Source organism: Neolamprologus brichardi, chromosome 3, assembly GCF_056152115.1.
Source record: "Neolamprologus brichardi isolate AB-2024 chromosome 3, ASM5615211v1, whole genome shotgun sequence".
In the NCBI taxonomy this organism is placed as follows: domain Eukaryota; kingdom Metazoa; phylum Chordata; class Actinopteri; order Cichliformes; family Cichlidae; genus Neolamprologus; species Neolamprologus brichardi.
Window position 1 is genome coordinate 14,464,923 of NC_142106.1, and position 12,947 is coordinate 14,477,869.

Genomic DNA, 12,947 nt, shown 5'->3' on the forward strand with positions numbered 1-12,947 from the left:
ACACACATTTTGAGGGCAGATCTCATCCATGTTTGGTTGACAAATCTGGCCAAACTGAAAGTGAAAATATTTTTATGATTTGTAAGGTCAAATGATGGTTTCAGTGGGTTTTATTTTTATTTTCTAAAGTCAAGTGTTTGTTTTTAAAGATAAAAGAGAAGACAAAAGTGTAAATGAAGATGATAATAGGCTAAATTTGTGATTGTGTGCCTCTAAAAATTTGGTTAGTCTGTGATGAAACGTACAAACCAAAAAAAGGATTGGAAAAATAATAAAGTTGTTTTCTACTACAAATGTTGCTGAAGCTTCAACCTCTTCTGAGCGATAACTCTAGGCAGCTTTTAAGGTTGAAATTTTTTTAATCATTAATTCTTTTATGTCATGTGTCCCCAAGAAGCATTTAAGACAGAGAAAAAAATAACAGATCAATATCATAAAACACTCACTAATTCAAAACAAAATTTACCATTAGATGACAAATAATTAAAGCCTTAGTGGATAATAATCAGAAGCTGAGTCGTGTTTTACCCAGTTTTGAAGTGTGTATTTGCTCTTAGGTTGAGGTCTGGTGAGGGGCTGGGGTTGATGTAGTACCTGTACTGGCCACCAGGCGGCACAGACATTAAAGTGGACAGCCTGTTTACAGAAGTCACAGGTGAGCAGGTAAGAGGAAGGACAGCTAGAAGGAAGTGAGTTTTTCCACTGTCTCAGCTGTTGGTCACGTCATGTTTTCTACTCTGTTTTTACAAACATGTTTTATCTTTAATTCACTGCCTCAAACTTTTGTAGATGTTTTAAATCTAAATGAAAGTGAAATTTGAAGCACAAGGACCAGTTAGACTCAAATATACCGGTGAAATATTAAATGTTTGTCTTATATTAATGAAATCACAAAACTGCAGGTTTGTGCCTCCTGATGAAATATATTTCTAGAGAAGAAAAATCAAACAGTAAATCAAACAGAACTTCAAATATTATGACAGCAGTCTGGAAAATTCCTGTCCCACCTTTTTAACACCTTTTGTCTGAATGAAATTACTGTTTTTAGTTTTCTTTTAAAACATTCACAGAGGAGTGAAATGAAAATGTAGCTTAGTAAAGGTATACTGTTTGTGTATGTTGAGGTTCTGTTGAATCAGACTTCATGTTTGAGTGCAAAGACCTGTTAAACCTGCTTCCTGGGCTCTTTTCATTTAAGCACCTCCCACAAACACAGCCACTGTTCTCAGTACTGCTGAAGCTGCCGGGCCCTAAAACAGTCCCGTCCTCTATGTAGAAGGAAGTCATCACAACATTTGGTTATTGAGACTTTATTCTGACTAAAACAGGCTCCAAACTCTGTTTCACAGGGACAGGCTCAGACAGGTTTCACTTTAACTCAGTTACAGTGTTTTCAGGTTTCTGTGTTACATCTGTTTGTACATGCAGTGGGTTCATTCACACGCCCACACATCAGTGTTTTATTTTCTTTGGACTGATTCAAGATGAGATTAAATCTGCTTTGACTGGCTCAACCGGTCAGAGGTTGCGCCAAGAAATACTTTAAAAAAAAAAATCAAATATTAAAACATTTTAAGCCTATATTAGAAAAAAAAGCCATGGTAAAAACTTGAAAAAAACAATTAAGCCCCCCCCCCCCCCCCCCCCCCCCCCCCCCCCCCCCATTTTTCAAACCCATCCGATGGTTCTCAGGCTGGATATTTGGCTCTCCTACCATAGAGTGTAGCCTAACCTATGTAGCACGTGTGTGTGTGTGTGTGTGTGTGTGTGTGTGTGTGTGTGTGTGTGTGTGCGTAATAAGAGAATATGACATTCACACCAGTACAGTAGCTGAGTGATACATGTTCATGTGTTACAAACTTTTTAAAAAATCACTAGATAATCTGTAACAATTCAAATGCATTATTAATTTTTTTTTATAAAATCTAATAAAATATTTTATAAACAACAGATAATGATTTAAACTGACAATTATTTTTAAAATTAGGCAGTTTGTTGGTATGGTGAGCAGGAACATCAGAGATCAGATAATTATGCAAAACAATGCAAAGTTTCATTTTGTATTGTTTCCTGTGTCTCTCTGTCAGTCTGAATGCTGAACTTACTGATAATAACCTGGAACAGCAGCAGGACTCACAGTTCAGTTATGAACCCACTGAAAACATTTCAAATCATTGGATTATTTGGAAGAGGTCGCCCTCTACGATTTCTGTAGAACACAAAACCAGCAACAAAAACAACAAGGAGCATGGCAGAAACTGACAGACCAACTGTAAGTCCACAATTCTGACCTCCGTCATTCTTCTCATCCTCCTTCCCTCCACTTTGTCCTCCTGTCTGACCTGCAGGTGAGAAACAGGTGTGAGGTGTCAGCTGTCAGGTAGGTGATGAGTGAAGAACAGAACAGAATCCATTTCCTCTTCAAACTGCTGTCAGACATTATCTGCTGCACTCTGATGTCACTTTCTGGATGCAGTTCTGCTCTTTGCTGAGACTGAGGTTGATGAAGCAGTTCATCCTCAAGTGTCAAAGTGACATCAGGGATCCTTGTGGAGTGTTGGTGACAGCTGTCTGTTTTCATATCATTTTTGTCTCTGTGTTCATCAGCAGGAGATTCACAATTTAGCCATAGAACGTTCTCAAACATTTGTCTCTGTGGTTCAGTGCAAGGACCATGTCAGTCCTAACGTTGTTCTTTATATCTTATGTTGATCAAAACACCAACACCAACAACTGCAACAAAAACAAAAACTGACATTGCTACTATCTGAGTCCACTGTTGGACCAACATCAGTCACTCTGAATGTTGAACTGGCTTTTCATGAATCTGAAACAAGCAGCAGGACTCACAGTTCAGTTTGGAAGCCACTGATGGAATTTCAAAGCCCCTGATCCTCAGGGAGCTGGTAATCTTGATTTTGTCTACGTCTATATCTTCTGTAGATAAAAACAGCACCAACACCAACAATAACAAGCACAGCAGAAACTGACAGACCAACGATCAGTCCAACAGAACCACTCTCCTTTTCTCCAGCCTCCTTCCCTCCATCTCCACTTTGTCCTCCTGGTTGATCTGCAGGTGAGAAACAGGTGTGAGGTGTCAGCTGTCAGGTAGGTGATGAGTGAAGAACAGAACAGAATCCATTTCCTCTTCAAACTGCTGTCAGACATTATCTACTGCACTCTGATCACATCACTCAGACCAGCTGCTTTCTACAAAGTCTCATCAACAACATCTTTAGAAACAAACATCAACAACCAGGAAGCAGCTTCACCTCTGATCACACACACACTCAACTCTACTCACTCACCTGGAGGATCAACAACACTCAAGTTTTCTGTGCTCAAGAGCTTCACATCATTGTTGTAGCCAGCATGACATTCATATGTTCCCGTGTCATTCATGGTGACATTTTTGAGAATCACAGAAAAGTCTCCATTCTTCATCTCTTGATCTTTCAGCTTTACTCGATCTTTAAAATGTGGATGCTGATAGTTTTCATAAGGCTTGCCTTCTCTGAAGTAGAAAACATAAAGGTTTGACTTCACGTCAGATTTGTCCCACTTTAATAGTCTGGTGGTAGCATTTTTGGGACCATAACACTCCAGAATAATCTCTTCTCCTCGTTTGACTGGAACAACTGGATGAGATGAAGAAAAAAAATAACAGGAAAATGAAACTAAAGATCTATACAGTATTATAGTTTTTTGAGAGCTGAACTGGTTACATTTTCTTCATATGCTTTGTGGAAAACCCCACAGGGGACCAGAAGAGACACATGCTTTAAAATACTTTCTGCACTCTCTGATTTGGCTCATTCATTTTGTTACCAAACATTCTTGTTCGCCTACAAGGAAGAGAAAACCATGTTAAAAAATGATATGCTCTGTCACTACTCAGGGATTCATCTTGGGAGAGGTGGCCACAGTGTCACAATTCCCACCTTGAAGTGAAAGTGGATGTCAGAGAAACACTGCCAGAAATGTTTTATGAAATATACTGTTTGTTCAAATACACAAAGTAAGACCATTTGCATAATACTGTGCTCAGATGGCACATACCTTTATAGGTTAATAATATTATGCATGTTTTAAGTCTGACTGAATAAAATAAGTCTTGTAATCATTTCCTATGTTAAGCATTTGCACACATTTGGCCCAGATACTATTTATTAAAGATGTGTCTCTAATCATTTTTAATCATTTTAAAACGGTATCAATTCTAATTCTTCTAACTTCCTCTTTTTACATTTTCTGTTTAAATTCACCATTATTATTATCATTACACACATCTCATTGTTAACTCTGACTGTGCAAGCTTATGTGTAGGTAACCCCCCCCCCACCACACACACACACACACACACACACACACACACAAAACTCTACTCACTACTATTCTACTCTACTTTTCAAGTTGTCCGTTGTGGGACAATGCCAACAAAATTGCACCACATTACAACATACTCTTTTGCGTTTCCTGTCTTATACAGCATATAAAATATATTCTTTTAAATGTACTGACAGCCTCCTCCAGCTTTCCACACAGAAATAGTGTATCGTCAGTGTGAAGTGATAATCCCGTGAAAATCTGTTGATTATTGACTTTGGAACCAGGGAGTACAAAATGTGCTATTGTATGAAACTTAATTGTTTTATAAATACGTCTGTGCTGGTCTTTAGGCTTGAGTTTGTTAAAGCTTAATCTTAAATTTTACTCGCGCACACCAGCGGCGCACCTGATCTTACAGAGAATCAGGTGAAACTTCTTCATGGACTCCGCCATTACACGAAGTTAAAATGAAACTAAACTTTGATCGTGACTCTTCTTATAGCGAGCTAACATACATTTTTTTTAATTGTAAGTTCCTCTCCCGTCATTACCTGCTCACGTACATTTACTCTGCACTGATACACTGACTCAAACAACTAGAAACAGAAACAGTGGATAACTTAGCGCAAAAACTGAGTTATAAGTAAATTAATTTCATAAACCCGCAAAATCACTTCCTTTGAGCATTTCTATGCCCCTCATCTCGACGATCAGACAGATTTATTCCCACAGGTACGAACGGCTTACCTGCGCAGTCCAGACGTCCCAGAAAACCGGAGAAGAGAAACACAAATAACGCTGATTTTAACATCTGTCACTTTCTTTTCTACTAAGATTCACTTGTTGGCAGTTTCTTGGTCAAACATCAGAGCTTGTTTTAAAGTAGCAGATTTATCTAAGAAAGTTTTGTCACGTGGTTTCGCTTTTCGTAAAGGACGAATTATGACTGATATGTAAAAGAAGAAGACACGTGATTTACATGAAACCAGCGTATGGAAAACCAGGAAACACGTCTCCATCAAAATAAAAGCATGTTTCCACGAATTTATTAATTTTACAATAAAAATATGTACTATCAAAATGATCCACTCATTTATTTATTCTTTTCTAGACCACAATTAAGTTAGTAATTTGATAATTTAATGGATAATGACAAAAGAAGTATAATAAATTACAATAAATTATTAACCCGATGATAAATATTTTAAATTTAAAAAGGGATTTCCAGAAGGAAAACAATATTAACCACTCAGTTAGTTTTTTTTTATTCACAACTGAGAAAAAAAATAGATAAAAAAAATTATGAAAATGCAAAAATTCAAATCAGGAATATAGAGTTTGCTGTTATAGTTATTTTGTTCATTTTGTTTTGTGTTATTTTATTGTATCAGAAAGCAACAATTAATGTATTTAATAGCGATTCAGGAGGTAAGTGACGGAAGGCTTCAGGTAAGTGACGGAAGTGACGGGTAAGGTAAGCGACCCATGTTGTAGGTGACGTCAGACTCCGGAGATTTGGCGGAAAAAAAAAAAAAAAAGCGAATGGTAGCGTAGAGTTTAACAAAGTTTCCTTAAGCTTCAGTACTGCCAAATAAACTAACCAACTGTCATATAACTAACAACATCTGTCTTATCATCTCTAACACCCTGGAGGACAACGGGGAGAGTTTAGACGCTCTCCAAGAATACATCGACCGCTGCTTCCAAGATTTAGTAATGAAGAAGGCCCAGAGTGCATCTTCCCCGGCCAAAACTGAGACGCCGTCATCGAAGAGATGTCGCCCGGCAGACTCCCCCGGCACAACATCGCCTGCCGGCAAAGACATCGCAGATATCCTGGAGTCAATCGACAAGCGATTGTCCAGTTTCGATGCGAGGCTGTCCCTGGTGGAGATTTTACACCGGGAATTTAAATCTCTGAGAGAATCCCTGGAATTCAGCCAGCAGCAGGTGGAAACGCTTGCCGCTGAAAATGCCACGCTTCGGGAGTCGGTCAAATCTCTCGCCGATAACGTGACCCAGCTAAACACTGAAAATAAAAAAATAAAAGAGTCCGTTATCGATCTACAAGCCCGTAGCATGAGAGACAATCTTGTTTTTTCTGGTATTCCAGAATCTACCGGAGAGGACGCGGAGGCAACGGTGAAAAGCTTCATTAAAATCCACCTGAAGCTGCCGGAGGACACCGTAAAGAACATCGCTTTCGATAGAGTGCATCGCTTGGGGGGCGTGAGGTCGCGGACCGGGAGACCACGTCCTATTGTGGCCAAATTTGGTCAATTTAAACAGAAGGAACAGGTGAAGAGTCGCGGCAGGGAACTGAAAGGAACGGACTTCAGCGTGAACGACCAGTTCCCCAAAGAGATCCTGGAACGACGCAAGGTCCTGTTCCCAGTCCGACGTAGCTTCATGCAGAAAGGCTCCCGCGCTGTCATCGCCGTGGACCGGCTCTACGTGGACGGACAGCTCTACCGCGACCCCGGCACCACACCGTGGTTATATTGACTGCACTCCAGATAAGAACCCGCTACACCCTTTTCTTATTCATTCACACTTTCTCCTTTAATATGGGTTTAACCTAGTAATATCAGTATGATGTCATAGCAGATATAACACCGTCACCCTCCGTCTTTACTTTAATTGGAATGTTTCCGTTTCTTTTCTTTTTTTTTGTTGTCGCTCACAGTTTATGTGGCTTCTTTCTTTCTCTTGTCTTTCACTGCTGTGATCACCTACTTCCCCACTCACCTACAAACAACACCTTCTATTTCTCCATATATTCGCACCACGATCACGCAAACACATGCGCTCAACGGCAGCACATTTACAACAGCCTCACAGCAAGCACAGACTTACAGGACACATACACAAGCCACGCTTGTTCATATTAGTGAATAGTCACACACATAGTCAGACTTATGGAGCCTATCACCACACTTTTTTCTCTTTCTATTTACAAACAAGTTTCCACATTTTCTCCACCCGTCTAAACGAAACACCCAGCTTACATCATTAGACATACACACACAATTATGGGCATGCTGAGGTTTGTCACATGGAATGTAAATGGGGCTGGCACCAGAGGAAAGAGGTTAAAGATATTTAACCAGCTTAAAAAACTACAGGCAGATGTTGTTTTACTACAAGAAACTCACAGACCTGTTACAGGTTTAAACGAACTTAAAACACCTGAGTTTCCTAATGTGTTTGCAGCTTGTTATAATTCTAGACAAAGAGGAGTAGCAATTTTAATACATAAAAATGTTAATTTTACAGTACTCGATACAGTTATAGATCCAGAGGGTAGATTTCTAATTATTAAACTATCAATATTGAACAAAAAACTATGTATTGTAAGTATATATGGTCCAAATGTTGATGAACCCTCATTCTTCCACGGATTTTTTAGTGCACTCTCTGAACACCTTGATTGCACACTCATTCTTGGAGGCGACCTCAACCTTGGACTAAATGAAGAAATGGATAGGCTCAACACAACAGGAACTCAGCGCAATTGGCAATCCACAAATATAATCAAACAGTATATGAGCGACTATGGCCTTTGCGATGCATGGCGCTCCCTTCACCCCAACAGTAAGGAATATACTTTCTTCTCACATGTTCATCACTCCTACTCTCGTCTGGATTATTTTTTGGTCAGCAGCTCACTGCTGAGTGACATTTCAGACACTGAGATTCACCCTATAGCTGTCAGCGATCATGCTCCTGTATCTTTAACACTAATACACAAGAATAATACTACGCCAAGTAAAAACTGGAGATTTAACACATCACTACTTAAAGATGAAGACTTTATTAAATATTTTAAAAAGGAATGGACTTCATATTTAGACTTTAATGACACTCCCGGAACATCTGCTTCTGTTCTATGGGAAGCAGGAAAAGCTGTGATGAGAGGTAAAATAATTTCTTTCTCATCACACAAAAAGAAAGAAGAAAACAAAAATATTCAGGAATTAGAAAAAAACATCAAATCCTTAGAAGAAGCCTACGCGTTCCACCAAGATCAAGAAATAATGAACAAAATACGCAAAACAAAACTAGAATTAAATGAAATTACTAATAGAAAAACACAATTCCTTGTACAAAGACTTCGCTTGCAGAATTTTGAACACAGTAACAAACCAGGTCTATTTCTAGCAAACCAGTTAAAAATAAATAAAGAAAAAACAACTATATGTGCTACTAAAGATTTATCAGGGAACACAATATATGACCCTGGAAGAATAAACAAGATTTTTAGGGATTTCTATGAAACTTTATACTCACCACAAATAAACCCGTCTAAAAATGAAATTGATTTGTTTCTTGACAACGTAACTCTTCCAAAATTACTAGACAGTCAAGCAATGGCACTGGATTCACCACTGACGCCAGGTGAACTCCAGGAAGCCCTGATAAGTATGCCCATTAATAAAGCTCCAGGTCCAGACGGCTTTCCTGCAGAATTCTACAAAGAATTCTGGACAATTTTGGCACCAGTATTCCATGGAATGTTGCAGGAAATCAAGAAAAATGGGAGACTACCACCAAATATGAATTCTGCTAACATTAGTCTCCTGCTAAAACCAGGAAAAGACCCTTTATTTCCCTCAAGTTATCGTCCAATATCCCTTATAAATGTAGACCTTAAAATAATCTGCAAAGCTCTCTCAAAGAGATTAGAGAAAATAACCCCCCTCTTAATTCATCCTGACCAAACTGGTTTCATAAAAGGTCGGCACTCCTCAACAAACACTCGTAGATTACTTAATTTAATAGACTACTCATACAATAAAAACATTGAAACCATAATATTATCTCTAGATGCAGAAAAAGCATTTCACAGAGTTAACTGGAAATTTTTATTTGCAACTTTACACAAATTTGGTTTTGGAAACTCTTTCATAAATTGGATAAGAATATTATACAATTCCCCAACAGCTCGTATCAGAACAAATGACCAGACATCCTCCAGCTTTTGTCTCCTGAGGGGCACCAGACAGGGATGCCCACTCTCCCCTTCACTTTTTGCAATTTTTATCGAACCTCTAGCAGCAGCACTTAGACAGGCTACAACAATTAAGGGCATAAAATGTAATAACGTAGAACATAAAATCAGTCTCTATGCGGATGATGTGTTGTTTTTTCTGCAAAACTCACAAATCAACCTCTCTGAGGTAATTACTCTAATAAACTGGTTTTCAAGAGTTTCAGATTATTCAATTAACTGGCCAAAATCTACAGTTCTTCCCATTAACTGCTCCTTCCATAATTCATCTTCTGCCCCACTACAATCTGGAAATATTAAATATTTAGGTATTAATGTTTCTCCTAAGCTTTCAGACTTAATTAAATTAAACCACATCCCACTTCTAAAGAAAGTAGAAGGCGATCTGACTAGATGGAAATCTCTACCCATATCACTCATAGGAAGGGTCGCCACTATAAAAATGATGATCTTGCCAAAAATAAATTACTTATTTTTAATGATCCCTAACAAACCATCACAAGATTGGTTCAGATCTCTGGATTCACATATTTCTAAATTCCTTTGGAAAGATAAACCCCCGCGCATCAGCTTAAAAACGCTACAAAGAACCAAGGATAGAGGAGGATTAGATCTGCCTAATTTTCACCAATACTTCTTAGCCAACAGGCTTCAGTTCATCTCAGAATGGTTAAAATGTACCCTCTTAGATGAGCCCTGGCTAGATGTTGAACAGGCACTATGCAATGATCTAGAGATTTCAGACCTACCATTTATTAGCTCAAACATCAAAAGACATGAATGCTTTAAAAGCATCAACATCAGCTTTTCTCTGACAGCATGGTGGGAGTTTCTAAAAATAACGGAGTCTTCATTAATCCCATGCAAACGTACACCTATCTGGAATAACCCTGACATATTACAAAACAAAAATATGATTAATTTCCCAGAATGGAGTTGTAAAGGAATTAAATACTTAGAACATATAATAGAGGGAACAGAATTTATTCCATTTGACAGACTAGTTACACAATATGGGATCAACAAGAAAAGATTTTTAGAATATCAACAAATTAAATCCATAGTAAAAAAGAAATTTAACCTCAGTCAAGTTGAATTACAAACACCACCAAGTGTGGTTCAATTTCTTACTTTTAAATCCCCCAAACTATTATCTAAAATATACAGAACACTTTCTAAAATAGATGAATCAATATCCCTTCCTATTGCAAAGTGGGAAGCAGATTTATCAGTCAGCTTAGACCAAAACGTCTGGTCTCAGATTTGCTTAAAAACCTTTAAATTGATTAAAAATCCCAATCTGCAATTAATACAATACAAAATACTGCATAGAGTGCACTATACAGGTCATCGAATGTTTAAGATGGGCTTTACATCCGCCAACAACTGCTCACACTGTCAAGGCAATACACCAGACAGTTACATCCACGCTCTTTGGTTCTGTCCACCAGTGCAGAAGTTTTGGCACGAGATATGTGAGGACTTATCAAAGTGTCTGAAATGTAAAATTCCAACCTCCCCTTTAGTATGCTTGTTGGGAAATTTGGATGATGTCACTACAGAAATTAATACAGTCCACATGGTTTTTATTGCCCTATGCATCGCCAAGAAAACGGTCCTCATGAACTGGAAAAATAAAAATAATCTTAATTCTAGCCAATATAGAAACTATCTAATACATCACATTAGTCTCGATATAGCCTCTGCCACCGCATTAGATCAATCCCTCTGGGCTCCTTTGATCGGCTCCATCACCTAGCGGGGGTGGGGGGTCGTGGTTTGGTCCCGCCTTGGCTATTGTGGTTGATGTGGAGGTTGGGATGGGCTTAGGGCACCTGAAGGACTCCTAGAGACGTTATCCCTGGAGGGCTTAACCCGGGGGTTGTGTTCATAACCTGGTTAGTGGCTCTGGTCGCTCTCAGAGGTTGTTCTCCTCGTGGCCGCGTGCAGCGGGGCTGGAGGATGGTCTGTGCTGGCGGACGTAGGTTACTGGCCTGGTGGCCTGGCTGCCCCTGAGTGGATCCGGGGCGGGCGTGGGGGTTTGGGGTTCGGGGGTGCTTCGCCTCCGTGCTGGGGCTCTGGCTGGGCCTTGGGGGCTTCGGTCCTCGTCGGTGTGTCGCCGAGGTTGTGGGCGGGTGGGTGCACGGGGGCTCAGCCCTGGCGCAGGGGGCCTCTTGTGCATCGGCCTAACCGGGGGGCTCTTGAACTGGCAGGGAGGTTGTTCCATCTTTGCAGGAGTCCACTCTGCAGGTGGGGGAGAGACATAGGAGAGGTGGAGAATAAACTTAACCTGGGTGTCTGTGTCTTGTGTAGTCTGGGAGATGATTGAATGTTGGGGTGGGTACAGTTTCCTCTGCGGTGGGGTGGGGTGGGCTGCCCCGGGTCCTGTGGGGCTTGGCGGTGCTGCTGCCGTAGGCCCCGGTCTGGATGGGCCTGGGCTCCCTTGCCTCGGTGGATACCAGAGGACGGGGGTGCATATTGGGGTCAGCGGGGGAGCTGGCCCTAGGGAGGGACACCCTCCCCTCCCTTCTTTTCCTCCCCATCCCCGGCTGCCTCCCTCTTCCCGCTCCACCACACCCACCCACACAGGTAGGGCTTTGGGGTGCGGGTGTGTCACCAGGGTGCAGGGGAGACATTCCCCCCCCCCCCCCCCCCCCCCCTGTCCTCTTCTGGCCACCTGTGCCTCAATTTTATCTCACAACTTAGACATCCACATTACTTACACTCTCATAACACACACACATATATATATATATATAGGGCCCTGAGGGTGGGCACGTTAACGGCGTCCAGTAGACGGTCTGAGTATTCAAACCTACCTCTGGCGCCGGTGCCCACCTCTCAATTTTAAATCCATGTAGACATTGAGGGTTCTCGGGAGGGGCCGTGCTAACACCTGCTGCTCTCTGGCAGCAGCACCATGCTCTCCCTTGTTTTAAATACACTTTAGAGCAACACGCAGCAACACTACACTTGAGCGGGAGGAGGGAGGTATGGGGTCTTAACACACCCCCGTTCTCTGCTAGCCATCGGGGCGGGGGGGCTGGGAAGAGATGCTGGCTGTCCGATTGGCCTCCCTGCTGCTGCGGAGCCTGGGGCGGTCTGCTTGCCTCCACCCCGGAGGGAAGGGTAACATCTCTTGGGTCTGGGTGCCGTTTCCATCTCTGGGGGCGAGGATACCTGGACCCGGGGTATAGAGTATGTTTGGGGAGTGTGATTGTGTGTACATGTCCATTTACGTTTATTCCTACGTTGGGTGAGTGCTGAGTGTTTGTATATGTGTGCATGAGGGTGGGAATGCATGTCTGTGTCTGTGTGTGCCTGTTTGTCTGTGTCTATATGTCAGGTCGGGTCTTAGACTCCACCTCTCTGGGAACTCCAAGGCCCTCCAAAGTGTGGAGGCCTATCTCCCCTCACCACACTCCCTGCCGGTGACTGATGCCCTCAGGGGTCGGTGCATTGTTGGTTCTTGGTGTCCAGGGCTGGGCGCTCAGGTCATGTGCCAGCTCACTCCCGGTGGCTACTTGGCGGGGCCTGGCGCCTGCTGCTCGGTCAGGCCTCTTCCGGGGCGCGGGGGGCCCTCGGGCCTCCGGCCTCTGTGCCT

At 41.5% G+C, this 12,947-nt stretch overlaps 1 protein-coding gene across 1 annotated transcript in view; it reads right to left on the bottom strand.

Moving 5' to 3' along the window:
* Nucleotides 1–2,728: 2,728 nt before the first annotated feature.
* The window catches only part of LOC148103591 (polymeric immunoglobulin receptor-like), a 41,021-nt gene continuing 30,802 nt past the window's right edge, over nt 2,729–12,947 (bottom strand). The window contains exons 5-6 of the mRNA XM_087838149.1: nt 3,330–3,632; nt 2,729–3,073 (exon numbers count right to left, since the gene is read on the bottom strand). Coding sequence (XP_087694275.1) covers nt 2,880–3,073; nt 3,330–3,632 — 497 coding nt within the window. The 3' untranslated portion in view covers nt 2,729–2,879. The remainder of the gene's footprint in view (nt 3,074–3,329; nt 3,633–12,947) is intronic.